Source organism: Lepisosteus oculatus, chromosome 9, assembly GCF_040954835.1.
Source record: "Lepisosteus oculatus isolate fLepOcu1 chromosome 9, fLepOcu1.hap2, whole genome shotgun sequence".
In the NCBI taxonomy this organism is placed as follows: domain Eukaryota; kingdom Metazoa; phylum Chordata; class Actinopteri; order Semionotiformes; family Lepisosteidae; genus Lepisosteus; species Lepisosteus oculatus.
Window position 1 is genome coordinate 9,404,284 of NC_090704.1, and position 19,684 is coordinate 9,423,967.

The 19,684-nt window shown below is 34.5% G+C and overlaps 1 protein-coding gene across 1 annotated transcript in view; it reads left to right on the forward strand.

Annotated features, from left to right (window-relative positions):
- The window catches only part of LOC102688311 (dihydropyrimidine dehydrogenase [NADP(+)]), a 201,412-nt gene that overhangs the window by 41,916 nt on the left and 139,812 nt on the right, over positions 1–19,684 (forward strand). The window contains exons 4-5 of the mRNA XM_006634975.3: positions 10,187–10,274; positions 15,710–15,871. Of these exons, the coding sequence (XP_006635038.2) occupies positions 10,187–10,274; positions 15,710–15,871 (250 nt within the window). The remainder of the gene's footprint in view (positions 1–10,186; positions 10,275–15,709; positions 15,872–19,684) is intronic.

Genomic DNA, 19,684 nt, shown 5'->3' on the forward strand with positions numbered 1-19,684 from the left:
TAGAGACAAATATATCATACTTTGTGGTCTAAACTGAGTAAAAATGTTTGATAATATATTCCATTACAGAGGTTTACAGAGATTAAAATATAACAATTGTTTGTAAGTGCGATGCAGGATGACTTTCTTGTTTTAGTTCAAGACAAGGCAGGGTATAGAGTGTACAGTAGCACCAAAAAATGAATAAGCTGCCTAAGGGAAACATTTTGTATTAAATATAAATTATTTGGATAAAATGTATTAAACAACTTTAAGGACCAAAATTAAAAGCATCACCATGATAAATATTTCTCAGAATATCTTAAAAACATAAATATACAAGGTGCTGATATTATTATTATTATTATTATTATTATTATTATTATTATTATTATTATTATTATTAAGCTCAAGCAGATTTGTAAATCTATTCACATTTGCTGACTCTAACTTCAGATGCTGCTCTCTGCTGTCCTCTACAGTTGGTAATGGTTATGTGTCATTTATTATGAATATACATATTAATATTCTGTAAACAGTCATAGGAATGATACTTCAAGGCATGGATTATGTTGAAAAATATTAATAAATGTATTATATTAAATTATGAATATAGCTGCCTTTATGATTTTGGAAAGTCGTTGAAAGAGAGAGGCGTATGTTTTTTTTAAAATGATTGTCAATATAATTTTGAATTTGAAGGGCAATAATATATCCACCATCAGTTATTTCTGATATTTTTAGCAGGGGTTATGCTGATAACATTTTTAATGAAGGTTTCTTCAGTATTCAGGGTTGTTATAGCCTGTGTAAAACAAGAAATCCAAAATACATTTTTTTTTGCCACATGCCATGTGAAAATTAGAACAATTACCGAATTCATCATGCACCTTGCTAGACTTTTCATTATGCTACACCATCCAAACACCAACCTGAAGAAAAGAAGTGAAAATAGTAGTTTCTCCCTACCTCTTGGCAGCCAGTGTCAAAAGGTGCCAGTGATGAAGCCAGATTTAATTGGTTCTAACTTAGACAGTTTATACAATTAAAATTACAGCCAAACCTGTAAGAAAAACCACCTCATTATAAAGACCACCTGTCTTCACAGACAGATTTTACATGGTCCCTGGAGCCATCATTATGAGTATGTTTCCTGGCATTTGACTTTTTTCTGCTAACATTAGAAATCCACAAGATGTATTGTGGTAAGGGCTGTTTTTCTAAATCTGTCTATGTATTGTGGTTTCCAAAAAAGAAGACTCACCCCACAATTAATGAGCTTATTCTATAAACAAGTATAATTCTGTTAATTTATGAGAATAAAAGTGTGACTGCACAGTGATTTTTGGAATAGAATTAATTCAAGTGATGAATATGAATGTAATGTGCTGTAGCATCTGTACAGTATTTCCACTCTATGATGCTTGACAAGACTGTGATGACATCTAAAAAAATGCTCTTTTTGGTTTTGTAAACATGGAGGTGGTGATTACCATACAGCAGCATGGTAAGCCCCTCTCAGTGATAATAGAATACATTATTGAATTACACACTTATTTTAAAGAAAACAAATCAAATGATGTTGCTTGTAATACATTTTCACTATAGCCTTGTCTGAATTGTTATTGTGCCATTGAATATCATTATTATTTTAAATCTGTTGAATTTTAAATGGTAGGCTTTATGATGGGGAATTGTAGTTTCTAAATTCAGTCAAACTCAGATGGTAGGGGTATGTCTAATTTAGACCAAAACATTAAGTACATGCTGATTTTAATGATCCCTGAAAACATTTACATTAGAATTTCCTTTTTACTCTTTCTATTAGAGCTCTTCTTTTGTTAAGTGTTGGAAGCTGTGTTCAGAGTTTTATATGCAGTTGGTCTTATGTCAGTGTCATAACCTCTCTGAAGTGTTTTAAGTGTCAACAGCATTATAACAATATTTTCTGTCAGCCACTACTACAAGACAATCAATGACAATCTCTGCTGTGCATCATTAGATACGCCAGGAGAGTTTCATGTATTGAATGTATACTCCAGAGACAGGCCATTTCCATATAAACCAATCTGAAAGAAATTAAGCAAACTAACTCTGGGTCTGTTCTAAAAATGCACTATTGTTGCATGATAAAACTCACAAAGGACATATATCTGTCTTCCGTCTGCCAGACCAAGCTATTGTGGTCTAACCCCAGTGGACTTAAGGAATAACTAATTTTTACCTGCACCTTTGCTTATGGCAGTTTGATGCTTTGTATTGTATGCAGCTGTTAGATATCCTTGCTTGATCCTCAACATGCCTCCAAAGGACAGTTTTGACAGGTCTGACAGTTTTTTAGTAACCCTTGAATACACCATAATCTCTGTTCACCTGGCTCTTATTCTATGATGTAGTTCAGAAATGCTGACATTAAAATATTCCAGAAGCTGGATAACGTAGAACACAAAGGTGTAAATCTAAATATGGCTGTTAAAATTAGGATTGACAGGAATGGAATTTAGGGACATACTGTAGTGTTTTACATACTTCTCTAACATTTTAGGGAAACAATCATTTAAAATCAGATAGCTGACTTATGATTGATATTTTATTTCTATTCAGTTTATATCTTTAAAATAAAAATACTCACACAATGTTAATATAATTGTTTTTAATACAATTCTATGACACTACGTTCCAAAAGCTATTGGACATAGACAGCATATTGTATTTTTTGCTTTTGTGGTTTTCTGCATTTCATTCTAAAATGATCCTGTATGTTGTGCAAAATGTACAACTAGATCAGAATGTACAACGTAATAACTAGATTAAAACAACAAAGGAAAACATCACTTATTACTGTGTTCAAACACAAAAGCCTATTGTAAAAAATTGGACAAAATCCTTTTTGTGTAGCTGGTGCACTACCATTTTATTGGACAGACATAATGTACTCTATATAAACTCATTATGTATTTTGAAAGTCACAGGCTATAAGCAAGTGTGACCACTTTATTGAAAGCAGTACAAGCTATACTGTACATGTGCAGTTCATGCTTTGTACTAAGTTGCAGAATGCAACTCTCTTTTCATATAACCTAGACAAGCTTGTGCCTGTTCACTGGTCCCTGAGTTCCAAAGGCCACATGTTGCCCTGGATCATCCCACAAATTTGAAATGGTGCTCACATCCGGGGACCAGGGTATCCACAGAAGTGCTGCATTTTTAATTTGGAAAGATCTGTGATTACTATTAGGGCATGAGTCATCCTGCTGGAATGTTATCACACCAGGATGACATAGGGCATTCTGGACCTTCCCATAATTTTGTCTGTTGTACACAACGATTAACATAATGTCCTGTATGTCTGTGCCAGCCACACTTACTGATATCTATGAGGAAAGTCTACAGAGTCATCATTAAAGATGACTTGTTGTAGCTCCATTGCTAGTGAATCAACATGGCAAGAAGATGACGTGAAGGTTTTGATCGCTTGATAAGTGGGGAAAATTGGTTTTCTTCTGCAGTTTTATTTCTTCAGTTTTCACCAGGCTTGTCATTCAATAGGATAGGTGATCCCATCTCCTTTACCTAATCAACTCTTTCATATGAAATTAATTGAATTCTTAACAGTCAGAGCCAAAATGTTTAAAAACATGCTGCTATACAGTACATATAGTGATACATTTCTTAAGATACTCAGTATAGTAGCTACTGTAAACGCTGCTTAAGATAAAAAATTAAAATCTGCCCCATGTTTTGAGTTTCTGAGTACAAAGAAGGTGACGTTAAATTGGTAGAAGAACTAATTTGCCCTGTGAGAATTTGAATTGCTTCATCTTTCTTTCAAACCTGAGTATGGGAACACACAGAGAAACCATAATGCACATGGATAATTCATAATGAATGACAACACACAGTAGCAAAATGCTTTTAGCAATGTTTATAGAGATGTTATGGTATTGATACATTTTTAGGAAGTGATATGACTCATTATGGAGGATTATGAGTTAGGGTAGCAGATGTGAAGGAGCACTTGGGCACTTTATCCCTCCTGAACCTTTGTTAAAAACTCCTTTAAAAAACCCCAGTAAATTACTGGATGTTGAGGTTAAGCTTTACATGTTGTACAATTCAGATCTCTGTATCTGTGTTTTGATTTGTGTACATAATTAAAAATACTATGTTGAACTAACTGCTTATCCAAAAAGGTATGCTAACTACTGTATTGAGCAGAATCTCCACAAGGATCAACTGAGAAGTAGAGGCCACACAGATGCACAGATAATGCATTTTTCAGATCGATATGTACATTTTTAGCAACTTCAGGTTCCATTTTATCAGCAGGTAATTTGTGGTACTGCTTAAGTGGATATAAAGACTTTTTTGCTATTGAAACACTTGATTGCTTTGTTAAAAATTGTCACTAATCATGTTTTTTTATATATTTACACAATACCTGTAAATGAATTGAACAGTTCAGTTAGAAACAAGCTTGCAAAATAAGTGTTTTTGAAACAGTTTTATTTCTGTTTAAGATATAGCCTGAAAGATGTACAGATTGAGTTTCTATTGTTTTAGTTTTGTAATGAATGATATTTAACAGGTTGTTTTGATATTTTTTATTGCTCTGAAAATGTTTTACTTTAGCATTTTGATATCTATGTGGTGTTAGCATTCATAGTAAAAGCTGATATTTTTAATGTTTTACTCTTTTCTCAGAAATAGTGTTTTGTAATATGCTGTATCAATCATATTGATACCGTTTGTAGGAATAATTGCTTAAGAGCACAGTTGTCGTATGCACCTTTACATGAAGGAAATTAATCTGCAGATTAAAATCTTTTTTGGGCCTTTATTAATGTGCTAGCTTTAAATTTATACACATGATCAAATCACTGTTATAGGTAATAGGAAAGACAGCAACATCATACATGACTATACAGTCTTTGAAACTGAAGACAGACAACTGTAAGAATCAGATGGATGTCAGTATCCTGTTAGGTCCAACGCGAATGAATAACACTATGGCATTCTTAGCTGTTTAAGTTGATGCTGAGGAGGATTTCACTACTTCTTCTCAAGCTTGGCTAATCTGGGGTCAAACAATGTACAATACAACAAATAAACTGTACAATAAAAGCAAGTCAGATATATAGTACAGTATGTTTGGAATGGCTTAAGTCTAGAGCCCTTGCAGGCAAATGCATCCTATAGGTGATCTGTTCTGCCCAGTACTAATTTAGAATTCCTGCATAATGGGGTGAAGTACTATGGCACATCCATCCACCTACTGTATAGTACCTGCCTGGGTTTCATGATGTGGTCTAGGATTTTAGTTTTTTATCTCACATCTGTCACTATGCAACCAGCTTCTTTTATTTTGAACCTATGGCCTGTTCATCATTTTGTGACTCGGATGTGAGGCATGTTGTCATTTCTGCAGGATTGGCTATTTTCAGCTGATTAGTCCCCTATCTTAAAACTGGACATTGATAGGATGATCTTGGTGGCTGGTTGATTAGCCTAAATAGTGTAGAGACACATGCAAATTGTAAGTTCACTGATAAAGAATCCACATTTGATATATGATCCCTGGTGTGTCAATACAAATTGCTCATTATTGTGCAGGTTTACTGTATATTGTTTTGAGGTATCTGACATATGCCTATAAATGCTGAACAAATGCTTTATATACTATGTATCAGTTCAATTGGTGAATCACTTCCTAATAATGAAAGTCCACATACATATATTTTGTAGCTTGAATCAAAAAATATTTAAACTGTAAGGGGCCAGACTGGCCTTGGTGATCCTCATGCACTGCATAATGTGACCACACCATCTGCACACATGAAATTGTGTTGATTTGGGATATTGACCCAGGTCTTTCAACATAATCTATTGAGAAAATCATCCAAATAATTTGCAATACAAGAACATTTGTCCTTATTGGGACTTTCAAATGGTAATCAACACAATATTTATAAACGAATACTGTATATTCTGCAGGTATATCTGAATGCATGTATATCTGCTCAAATTGCTTAAGAGTTGTGGCATTCATTGTCGCGCTTGATCTCCAAGTGTTATAAAGTATTCGTATAGTATTAATAAGGGTGAAATGTTCTTCTGTAAAACTCTGCCTCATACTCATACACACACAACTGGGCAATACACTCACCCCCCAGCCATTTTTCATTCTATTGTCAATGTTCATAGTTTTCTCACCATCTGCTCAAATGCATTTTCCATGCACAGTGCCATTTTGGCTGGGAAATAAATGCTCTCTAGTGAGAGAGACAGCAATTAAACCTACATTCCTTGTCTTCTGATGTTAACCAACGAGACTTCCTTTTGCAGTATGCAATACAAATTTAAATACTTTCAAACTACTTGCAGTGAACAATGCTACTTTTTATTATGGATATGGGCCAACATTTTCCCAAACTATTATATGAATTCTCTACATCATAGTGCAAATAAGTAGCTGAAAACATTTTGAATACAGCTGAGATTGCTCACAGCAAATTATTATTAGGAAAAAAATCCAGATAATTAGTTGAAAGACAAAGAAGTAGATAATTCTATAATCGTTTTATATAAAGAAGTTAAGAACAAACATATTCCAATGGTCCACTCTATAAAGAGTCTTTTTATTGAATTAGACATCTTTATTGCTAACTCTAATTGGTTTAGTAATAATAGAAACAATGAATTATTAGATTAGCTACCTGCACATACAGAGAATTCAAAATGCCTAGGAATGCAGTTATCATATGATGTACCCAAGGGCTTGATTAGCATTGATTCATTAGGAAGAATCTACTGCTGCATTGATACTCAGCTGTTCATTCAATTTTGACGATACTTGGATGCAGTTTGGAGAAAAAGAATATCAGCCAACTATATTTTGTAACACCCTGCAAACCACAGGTGTTTACCTAATGTGCAGCGCATAGAAAAGTTCTCTTGTAAGCAGTGCTCTGCATGCCAGCCTGAATTGCTCTGACCTAGAGCAATTTTTGAACAAATAAGATTGCCTTTGTGTCTGCATTTTTTCTGTTGACATTTGCTAAGCACTTGCGCTGCTGGTCTCGGAGATAAATGGAGGCCTAAAATGAGGCTGTATCATCTAGTGTCTTTAATGTTACCTTGAGAGAAAAAAATGTGTTCAGAGAACAATGAAATTCTCGCCTTTAGAAAAGGCTAAAATTGACTATTGGCTCTATTTGTAGATGTCAGTATGGTGAAAAGATTGTTTTCCATTTGATTCTTTATGTTCTAGTTTCTCTAATTCAGGGGAAAAGAAGCAATAGAGTAATGTTTTTTTTTCATCGTCGTATTCATAAATTTAAGAATTATTCATGGGATTTTACAAATCGCTTTAGAGGTTGTCTTCAAAAGTGGATGTCAGAACTGATTAGTGGCCTGACTTGACATGCTGTATGTTTTTTTTCCATTTATTTTCTATCATACTGTTATTGTTCTTTCTTTAATTATGCTCTTATTCCTATTTTGTGAGACTTACAACAATTCAAAAAAAAGCACGAACGCTTACACTAGCAAGCCTCAGTCTGGAATATGTCTTCAGCTAGGCTTTTTACACTGCATGACATGTTTACTTTTTCAGTGAGAGAGACAGTTTTTAAATAGTAATCTAAAGCATCTTGGGCTTTCCCTATACAAAGTGCTTAACTAAACAGTGCCCTCCAAAGTTACAGGGTACATAAACAAGGTGATGTTCTTTGAATCATCTGCAATTCCTCTCTTTCTCCACTCTTTAACTTTTCCATTACTATGGTGGAAGTTCATCTTGCCCCCAGCTGTCTGTAAAATTGTTTTAAATGTCTCCTGATACTGTACTTGTAAGCAAAGTTTGACTGGGGTCATAGCTGTGTTACATCTGGCTCACCCCTCTATAATGAGGTTTTTAACTAAATTTCAGGAGTCATAAAATTTTGCTAATCCTTCATCTCTACTGCTTGGATTTGTGATTCTCTGTGATGTTACTTCTTCAAATCCGAGAAAAAACACATTAAGCCCCTCTCCCTGGCATTTATTTATCTTTTGTATCCCTCCCTCACTCCATCTCCACCTTCGGAGCTACCCCTTGGTTAGTTCTTCACTCACTCAGCATGGGGGTCATAACTTCCTCTTCCTCTGGCCAGGTTGTTGGCCCTCAGTCAAACAGGATAAAAAAAAAAAACTCTTTATGCATGACTTTTCAATACACATCCACAGCAATTTTGTTTTTTTGATCAGGTGCTACCATTCATTGTGAAATACAGTATGATGTAATTAATGATGGCAGCAGTAGAATTGGTTTTGAAGTTCATAGAAACATGTACTGTAGCACGACAGTGACTCACAATATACAGCCAATGCAGCTCAACAGTTCATCAGTACCAAAAAAAAAAGAAGTGGAGCACCTTTGATTTGATAAGTCAGTCTTCAGATTTAAATCTGGTTGAGCGTGCATTTTACTGTACACGCCGTAGAAGAATTTGAAGTCTGAACAATCCAAGAGTAGGCAAGAATTCAAAGTGGCTGCAGTAAAAAAAAAATCAAATAACTCCTCAAAGAGCTCAGTGGTTTGCACACCGCATGCAGTTACTACTTCAAAAATATATCAATTTTAATACTATTACTCCCTGGCATTTATTTAAAGTGAATATGTCCCAATACATTTGGTCAATTTGATTTCAGAGCTCAAAGAATGCTTTTGTGGCAATATGATTAAAAAAACATTTTTGTATTTATCATTCAAACAGTCTCATATGATATACAGTACTGTATGAAATATGATCTTAAATACAAATTGCTTGACAGTAAAGCAAAAATAATTATTGTTACTGTCGAATTTGTTGTCCTAATATTTTGGGAGGGCACTGCAAATCATCGTGTAACCACATTCCATTCCCTTTTTCATAAAATATAATGCTTTATGATTCCAGACCTATGCAGATTAATATGAGATGGAGTGTAATTGTTCTCATGTTGGTCCTCTATATGTGGCCACAGTGTCCATTTTAATTCTCAGCTTATATAATATTCCTAATAGGATGTAACAAAATGTAAAACTGAGTATCACCTACTACTACAGTATGTGAATAACAAAAGGCCGCAGTATGCATTAATTGGTACTTCCTGTGTTATACAGCTCTATCTTGGTTTTGCTTCCTTTATTAATTATAAAGCCCAGCCAGGGAAATGATAGCATGGTTGACATCTTCTAAGTATTTCACTTGCATTGTCTGCTACATTCATTGCATTGCAGCACCTTTCTTCTACAAATCCACATTGTAATATCTATTATGGTGTGGTCAAAGGATAATTTATTGTCAAATAAAAAAATAGGTCAACACTAATGTCACTTGATGATCAACCACCCAGGTTTAATAAAACATCTCGGTGGTGTGCATTCCTGCACAGCGTTTGGTATTTTAGTAGGACAACCTGGCTACAGCACTAGTGTAATTACCCGGCTGTCAGGGTGATAAGTGGGATTAATGGCAGCCTGATGCACTTTAGTCTGCAGAGAGTTTAGAGAATTGCAAGATGGGATTATTACAGGAGCCTGCCTGTAGTGGGTCTACTCACGGCACTAAAAAAATTCTACAATTTACTACTGCATCAACCTGCCTCATTAACATCTGACATTTCAACAGCTGTTTATTTGTGATCCAGTTCAAGAATAAAACTGAATAAATTGGTCAGGACCTATACCAGGCCTCTCTGTTATGCACTTGTCATATGATATTCACATGGACCAACAGAATATTGCACATCTTTTTATTTCGTATGAAGATTTAATTAGGTTGAGCTATTTATTATTTAAAATGAGTATGTCATTGTCAGCCAATGTGGTAGCCATTATGTAGTCATCATTATTTATAGTGTTATTACTCTTCAAGGCAGTCATTATAAAGACATCCCCCTCCATGTAACAAACATGAGCTGGCATCATTATTTGACTGCTGCTTCCTCATTTGAGTTACAATAAGGCACAAGCAGGATTAAAAAAAAGTGTGCATTTTCTCAATTAATTTTATGGTTCTTTGTGAGAGTATGACTTGGCCATACATTCTGAGAATCTTTTTGTCTGTTGTATTAGCGGGTTTGTAAGAAAGTCACTTAGTTTGTTAGAACAGGAAGATTCTCTCCCCTCTGTCTTAATCAGATGGTTTTCAAATGTGATCTGTCAAATGTTTTTGACTTGTAGGTGTCTTAAATGTGCAGACGCCCCATGTCAGAAAAGCTGTCCAACAAATCTGGATGTTAAATCCTTCATCACAAGCATTGCTAACAAGGTAAAGTCTGTTTTTATATTCAAAATATTTAAAATATTCTGGCAATTTATTTTTTTTCCAGCAGTACTGACTGTAATAGGATTAATACGTTGCTGTTTTGTTGGACTTCATTCTGGGAGTGTTGAATTAAAACCTGGTACAAAGAAAATTTTAAAAAATCAATTTCTTTTCAAATTAATCGGTTACTTGATTGTATTGTATGTATCGTGTCCATGTCCTCAAATAAACCGTAAAGACATAATTAATCCCTGGACAGTTGAGAATAGTGTTTTTTTGGACAAAATGATATGTATTTTTGGCTTTGAGCTGGATCATGTGTGCGTGTGCAGTATGTATATCAACAAGGATGCAGAGGGCTTGACATAATTGGTTTCTCTTTCAATTTGTATGCAGGTGCCAATATATTTTCAGAGAAACTCTTTCAGATATCACACTACAGTAATTACAATACAGTAAAAGAAGACCCATAAATACTTGTTAAAAGACTTCCTCATCAGCAATCTTTTAGAATAATGTTGTAACATTTGCCCAAATCTTGTACAGTATATCTAAAATGTTTTGCTGTATAATGTCCTTATGCCCTAAAGTAGAACATTCAAGGTAGTTAAGTATAAATACCATAACAAGACATCAACTGTACAATTGTATTAAATAGTAATATAAATCCTCTAATTCAGAGGTACAGTAGATCAGCAAGTTTATTAGCATACTGAATGAAAATGAAAGTAACATGCAGTATTATTATGGTGATCTGATTGGCATTTAACTATGTTGCTCGAAGGAATAACAGAAATAAGGAATAAGCACAGCATAATAAAATAACATGTCTTGATAACATGGCCCTTGGTGTCCAATCGACTAGACCTCAAAATAAACACAAAATGTTTAAGAATGTAACCAAATTCTTCTGAATGGAGAGTGGGTTTAAGTTTAGATTTACCTGTAGTCTATGTATTCTGGGTTTTTTATATACCTTGACATCAACAAAGAGCTTCTCTTAATGAAAGGATTAGTTGTTAACATTTTTACAACATGCTTGCAATTTGTTTGCTCTTCAAACCTTCAGTCTAACATTTTATAGAGTGCAAATTAACAAGTCTTCAGGATTTTTAAATCTTAATGTTAAGTGTCTCGTTGTAGTGAAACTCTTCAAATGTGTAAATGACTGTTAAATGTACAGTAAATGCTGAAGTGCATTATAAAAGCAGCAAAGAATTTAAATTCTTACTTAGAGTTTTATGACTCACTCTGTGCTGTTTAGTAGTATTCAGATTTAGTAGGCATCCTTTTTATTGGGAGGTCAAATCCATTTCTGATTTTTAAAGAGCTGGGTGAACAAAGAAGAAAAAAGGTTCTGATATGCTTTTAAAAATCTCTAATTTTTATGATTGCTTCTTCTAAAAAAAAGAACAACAGAATGTGTCCTCTTAACCAGTTAAAATATAGATTTGTCAGTTAATTAAGGTGTATTAATTTCTCTTCTTTAATAAAGTAAAATTAAAGGATTTTGGAACACCTGTAAACCTAGCTTGTCAACCTTCATACTGGAGAAAAGTGTCTTATGATTTTCATTAAGATATGCATTCAATGTTATAGGATTTTCGATTGTTGTGGGTAAATAAGGTCCATTAATCATTTTATGAAATTTAAGCAAGTAACCTGGGTTCACAATGGATTGTAATTTTGTTATTTATTATTAACATTCAAAACCATGACTCTGAGTCTTAACTCGATGTAATCCTATACAACTAGAAACAAGTCTCTAGAAAGGACAGTTTGGACTGCACATACTTAAATGTTTTATTCAGCTGTGATTTTACCACTTCTTAATCACAGTGTAATATTTCAATTAGAATGACAAAAAAAATATCACTTCTTAATAACATAGTATCTTTAACACCAGACCTCCAAGTAGGATAAATGCAATGTTTTAAAATTCTAAAAACCTTTAAAACTCTAAATACAATTGTAGGTGATCCATGGTAGAATGCATGTCATATTGCTGTCGATTACACTTCAATTAAGCGGTTATTTGCCATGCTTTTTAAATTATTTGTTAAATTTGTTAAATGTGATTGATTTTATAGTAGGATTACCAAAAATCCAAACAAAACTATATCTGGTCGGTGATTACCATTCAAAATTGAAATCCAATTGAATTCATGTGCATTTCACCAAATTTCCATTTCCATGAACAATACACTGTGATCACAAATAAGTAATAGAAATTAACTGAAAATTCAATTTCTAAGATACTGTATTTCAGTTTTAAAGAGGGTGTAATTTAATAAATTCTGAATATTTAAATGGTTAAGTCTGAATCTGTGTTTGGATCAAGGTAGAGTTAAGGTTAGGTTTAAGGCCAGGTTGAGTTAAGACAAGGGTTAGCCCTAAATTAGAGTTAAATCTTGGGATTTAAGGTTAAAACTAAAGGTTAGCTCTCAATCTAATGTCGAGTTTAGGTTTATGGGGAAGGATTGGTTTAGATCATTGAATGCTATTCTAGTTTTATAATTTTGTCTTCTGACGTCATTCTGGAGTCCTGGAATCCCTGTGAAATAACTCAAGCAGAAAGTGTAATCATGGCAACTCTCAACATGGGAACTCTCAGCTTGGAGAGATCTTCGATCCTTCCTGCCCTGTCAGAAGGTAACTCTTTAGTTAATTTGTGTCAGAGTTCAGCTCCGATACCTCTCAATTTGCAACTGTCCATGCTTTGGGACATCTAAGCACAGATCTGACACGTACTCATTGACATGAAAAATATACTGTACCATGTGCATTTGAAATGAAATGATTTTAAAGACAGTCACTGTTTTTACATTTAAACAGAAATAAAATACAGATTTGCTCGTGCTTTGGTTCACTGCTGACGATCTGCACACGTTTTGATTTCCAGTGTCGCTTGCTCAAACATTCAACAAAACATCTTCTCAGAAAAGAGGAGAAAAATGTTTGAGAAAATCGTATGCCAAACTCCAAAAATCTTGGTAATTCTAGATGAGGTTACAGGTACAAGTACGGGAAGTAGAGGTGGTGTCTTGGTGGAAATCAAGAAAGAACAAACACAGAATGGAAGAAATATGTTTTAATTATCAAGACAATATGCCTTTGTGCCATTGATTTGTCAAAGTGTCCTCCTGTGGACTCGCCAACAGTGCAGTGATGAATCAAGGTTTTGTGTCGACCATCCTGGTGGATATCAGCAGAAGATGTGACATGCAGAAGGATACGCCAATCATTTGGGACAGCCCTATCAATATGGAGGCCCAATTGTGGTATGGGCCCAATAATGGTATGGGCATGAGTGTCGAGTCACTACATAGCTGAACCTGTAGTGATTAATGGCACCCTGACGTCAGTCAGAGTCCTGGAATCTCACTAACTGTGGACTTATCCCAAACTGACAACATTCCAACAGGACAACACATGCCAGCATGCCATATTATAACAATTCAGGTGGGTAGCTGCTCCAGCATGCGTAGGCTGCAAAGGAAAAAGTAATAGGTTTATTCCATGCTGAAAAAAAGAAGAAAGAAAACACAACGTTTCGGCTGTGGAACCTTCTTCAGGTGGCAATATTATAACAGTGTTTCTTGCAAGGTGTGGATGTGACAGTTAAGCCAGGGATGCTCTACTCCCAGACTTCCTTCCTATTGAATATTCATGGGATGATCTGGAAGCACATGTGTCATCAAGGTCACCAAAGGCTCAGTGACCACTGAACAGGCGCTTGTCTGCTTATCTGTCAGACTATAGAAGAGGAATGGGACAAAATTTCCAAGCACAGCATGTCATGCATCAAAGAGTGTACAGCTTGTATTGAATCCAACCAGGACACATGTGCTATGAGCCCGAGATTTTCATGGTTAATCTCTTATTGATCAAACCTGTTGATGGCAAATGTTAATTGACACGAGGAATTTAAATTTAGTATGTTCATGTTCTTTCATTATCATTATTTCCATCTTCTTAAAATCTAAGCGTTATTGAAGACACAATAGTATTTTAAATACTACTAGCCTCCACATAATACTGTACATTACTGAGTTACCTGTATGTGTATGTGAAAGAAAGGCAACATTGAATGCCACATCATAATGAGAGGTAATGTTTTTTAGTTATTAAAATGATTTCTGAAAGCTTCCTTCCTTTTGAATTCTTGAGCTTGTCGCAATGACGTTTCTTTTTCCTGCATGTCAAGAAGAAGCTGTTCAGAGATTCAAACATCATGAATTTTGCTGTACACTTTTATAGTGTGATTAAATAAGGCATCATAATGTGTTAAGTAGACTAAGCTTTTGCACAGTACCTGTGAAGATACAAAAGTTTAACTTTAACATTTCAGTTTTATGTTTTCGTAAACCACTCCATTATTGTAAATGGATACCTTCATGCATTGCGATAATAGCATTAGAAAAAACATCCATTTATGGGGACAGTCTTAGCCACAAGCAAGTAAGTATACTGAATTGGTAATAAAACACTTTCCTAATCCAGTTTCATTATTCAAACCCCGACTCCAGAAACATACAAGTTCTTTATGGTTATTACTGCTTAGTTTTCAGTATAAATAATTATAATAACGTATAGTGTCACATGTGTCATAGTGACTGAAGATGAATGTGGTTTGATTTTAAATCTGTCATGTGGATAATTCTAAATTTTGTCATGTTTATACACAGTATATTTAATATGTGTCAGTAAAGCTGTTTTGTATGTAACTACATTATTTCTAATAAAATGTCCTAAATAATTTAAATGTGTGCATTTAGTATAGAAATTGTTAATGTTAGGTATCCATGTTCGCATAATAATAAAAAAACAATTAAATAAATAATAATAATTTAACTAAGCATACAGGATATAAAATGATAAAATAATGTTTTGCAAAACAATAATATGTTTATGCATTTATCCAAATATTTTTTAAACAGACACTCATTTTTCGGTTTTATTTTTTCTTTGAATGTGGAAGTATCCGATGTTCTTGGAAAAGGACAATTGTATTTATTTTTTGCGTGATATTTCGAGACAGAGAATATTACTGTCTATGTGGACTGACACAGACCATAGCTGCAGCTGTTAAGATCGTGTATGAGCACCGATCAGCTACAGTACATTTGCCTGGGTTACATCAAAGTGAGCCCTTCTGTCCTGTAACAAAGTTTGTATCAAAACAAGTGAAAGTTCTGAATTAATCAGTTAACTCTTTTTATCTTCCATGTCTACTTGATCTTATTTAGCTTTCCTCAAATGTACAGCAAATGATATTTGGGCAGCTTTATTCATTGTACTGGAACCTACAATGTCAGTCACGCTTTGATTGAAATGTGATAGATTTTTTTAATATTCCTTTCATAAATTCCATTTAATAAATGAAAATGTATAATAATCTTTATCAGTGGATTCATGTGAATCATAATTTGTTGCAGAACTACTACGGAGCTGCTAAGACTATTTTCTCTGACAACCCCCTTGGACTGACATGCGGAATGGTGTGTCCAACCTCTGACCTGTGTGTGGGAGGCTGCAATTTATATGCATCGGAGGAGGGACCAATTAACATCGGTGGACTGCAACAGTTTGCCACAGAGGTATACAGTACAAGTTATTAGCAATACCTGCCTACAGAGAGACCCCTTACATCTTTCATATAATTGAATGTTGTTCTGTTTTCTTTAAAAAATATAGTTGTTTTATCTTAATGTTAACTCCTTGCAATCTGGATGCGAATGTGAATTTGCTTAATGTTCGTACACATTAAAGTGGTTTTCCAATTTCTTTGCTGGTATTGTGCAGTGCTAGTGTCACTGGACATTGTAAATGCTGAAGCCTAACAAAATGCAGAACTAATTAAGACACTTTGTGTACCTCCAAATTATATTAGGTAATGAAAGCCCATAGTTAATACATGAATTGTATAGAGATATTGTATGGAGATAGTCCTTTTCTAAAGAAGAGAGTGGTATAGTAAGACATGGGAGGGAGTTGTCACTGAGAGAGAACAGTCAGTCTACAAGTTGTAATCTATAAGACAAGATAAGATCACCTAATTAGCCCTGTACAATTTCTTGCATTAGGAATTTGTCTTTTCGCATACCCCATCTTGCTGTCCATGAGACACACACACACATAGATAGGGAGAGAGTAACTTGGGGTCAGAGCGCAGGGTCAGCCATTGTACAGTGCCCCTGGAGCAGTTGGGGTTAAGGGCCTTGCTCAGGGGCCCAACGGAGTAGGATTCCTCTGCTGGCCACAGGATTCAAACTGGCAACCTCCCAGCCACAGGGGCAGATCCTTAGCCACAGAGCCACCGCTCCGCCCCGATTGTTGGCAACTGCCCGTTAAAGTATGACATATCTGGATTCTTTAAATTCTCATAGTCATTTTTTTGGCAAACTTACAATCCTGCCAAAATACGTTTAATGTTACTTTTACATAGTTTTAAATTCCAGTTTTTCACACACCTGAGAACATCTAAATCGAGTGAAGAGCAATCCCAATTTTGTTGGTATGGACGGCAGCTATATTTTATTCAATCTGTCACTGGTAAATTCCTCATCTGTGTTACATTCACATAACACTTCACTAAACTCTGTACTGCCCTTTTCTAATATCAACATTGTATTAATGGCATCTGTAAACTCTTTGTTATGGCAGCTGCTCTGTCTTTGACACGTGGTATCTGTCAGACTTTACCATTAAAGTAATAATTCTAGGATATTTTATTGTACATCCAGTCTCCTGCAATGATAAATGTCAAATTCGCCATCAGAAATACAGGCCTACATAAGAGAAAAAAAAGGTTTGACTTATAGGAGATGTCAAAATCATGAAAGATTGCTAAATGTAAGTATTTTTTTAAACCAAAAGAATTAGAAATCTTTCATGTCTAATACACGAGATTTAATGGAAAAAAACAACAACATTTGATCTTATTCACAAAATCATTAAAAACTTCTAATATGTATTTAAAAAAAACCCATACAATGTAGATTAATATATTTATGCTAAGCAGATTTACCTAGAGATTTACGTGATGTGCAGTATGTTTTTCCAGTGCCAGAAGGGTTATAATAATGACAGATCTGTGCTACTTTATGCATTATTGTTTTAGTATCTGTAGTGGTTTTTCCCCCTTTCTATAAAATGCTTTAGGGTACATGTGCTACTTTGGCATAGAAGTGACCATGATTTTTGGTCTCATAGTTTCCATTATCTTTTCAATTTAATTTGACTCATGTTACTCATTAAAATTAAACACATTATAGGAGCTTGCATTGCTGTCTTTGACCTGTTATGATATGGATATATTTTCTGGACTTAACTGAGATTTTTTTACAGCTTTAAAATAAACAAAGTTTTAAGGTGTCTCAAATGTGTGATTTTCAACTTCAGATGTAAGCTGACTGATATTTTTTGTAGTTTGCTTCTTCTCTGGTTGAGTTTAACCCTGGCCTGGATCAACTCTTTTAATAATGACAGTGTTATTTATTCTGAATACCAATCAGCCCTTGGTCTCTCTGTTTTTAGCGAGCGTCTCCACTTGAATTTATGTCAGGTCTGATGTGCTAACCATTCTCCACTCAATTACTGTCACTTTTTTTGCTTACTTTTGATAACAGTAAAACATCTAAAATATTATTACACGTTAAAACAGCAATAGATATTTGTAGAATCAAAGAGATGGAAAATAAAGAGAATGTGGGAGTGAAGGAAGAAAGGTAGAGGAAGAAGTCTTCAGTGCACTTTGTGACAACAGCCAGGGAAGGAACTGTCAAATTAATGTCATTAAATACAGTTTTCGGTCAACTGATCACCCAGTCCAAATTTGGAGAACTTGTTAAGGGGTTAGAAATTTAGAGCAGCTTTGATTCTCTTTGTATTAATTTGTATTGATCAAATTTGTTTATTACCCGCAATACAGTTCCTCTTATTTGATTTTCTCAGTAGTTATTTCAGCGGTTTAATGTGAGTGTTTATGTGAGGATGCATCTTTTGAAGACTGCATGAACTCGGAGGATATGAGAATGGTTCAAGGAGACAAAGCTTGCACAGGAGCCATGCTTTTCTAGATGTCATTGACGTGTGACTGTGCTGAGTTTCTACCTGGAACCTCACTGCAAATATAAAACACATCTTGTCCATACCATTGAAATTCCACCTTCTTTTTTGTTTAAAGAGTCTTAAAACCATTTTAAACGTTCATTTTCAAATGCTATGAAGCCTTTCCTCATGCATTTTTTATTGATTTAAAGGGTTCAATATGAAGATAAGGGACCTATAGTTGCAATATTTTTAATAATCTGTTCTGCCTCCAAAAGTATGTATCATTTGAATGAATGCTGTCCTCACCTGCAGGCTTCTGTATATACAGTAACTTCATGAAGCTGGAGTGTTTAAGCTCATTGCCAGCTTTAGCATTGTTAGAATCTTTTATTTTAATACACCCTTAACACACAGGTATTAAACTCAGCAACAGCAGCTCAAACAAAGAAATAATTGTGAGTGGTCCAACATGAAATCCTAGAATATTTTACTGTTTCACACTGCAATAGATACTGTAGAAAGAATATATTACAACGTGAATAGTAAATATTCAAAACATGGATATTAGGTACCGTTCATTTACAGTACAGTATTCTGCTGTCAGGTCATCATCAGTGGTTAGATGATTTACAAATGATTGTGTTACATGCATCGTAGTGTACTACTGTGATGATAAAATCAGTGCAATTGTTTTCCTCCTCAACATTGTTTGTAATCATTGCTTGACCTGATTGCTTCTGCTTTTTTATTTTTCTTTGAATACTAATGCCCTTCATTAATACTTTGGCGTTTTCATAAAAATAAGATTTCACAAGTTATTTTTCTTTGAACATTTCCACTTATTTAATTTTCTGTTAATAAGCTCAGCTTCTCTTTAACAATTCAAGCTCCAGTGCACACAGTAGAGTTAGCACTACGTGTGGAGAAAAGATGGGGCTCTCAGTGACAGCAGTGCAGGACAATGGGTGTTTTAAAAGTTACCGAGGTGTCTGTGTTGCATAGATATCATGGCCAACCAATGTCACAAAAGTCCAGCATTTCCAGTCAATTTGATGTTCCGATTAAAGACAATTTCTATAACAGTCAGCTAATTACACAGAAGAAACTTAAAATTAGAGTCTAAAATATACTGTATAGAATTCAACCTATAGAAATGCATTTACTAATACGCAATGAAATTAATACAGAGTAGTATATTTCAGCAAATTTCCACAATTTATAAATTCAGAACACATTTATGTACTATTCTTTATTTATACTCATTTACCTGATCCTCTTCTGCTTTGTACTGTATCATAATTTTTTACACTCTCCTGTTCCATTACTGTTCAAAGGATGAAAGGAACAATGACAAAAGC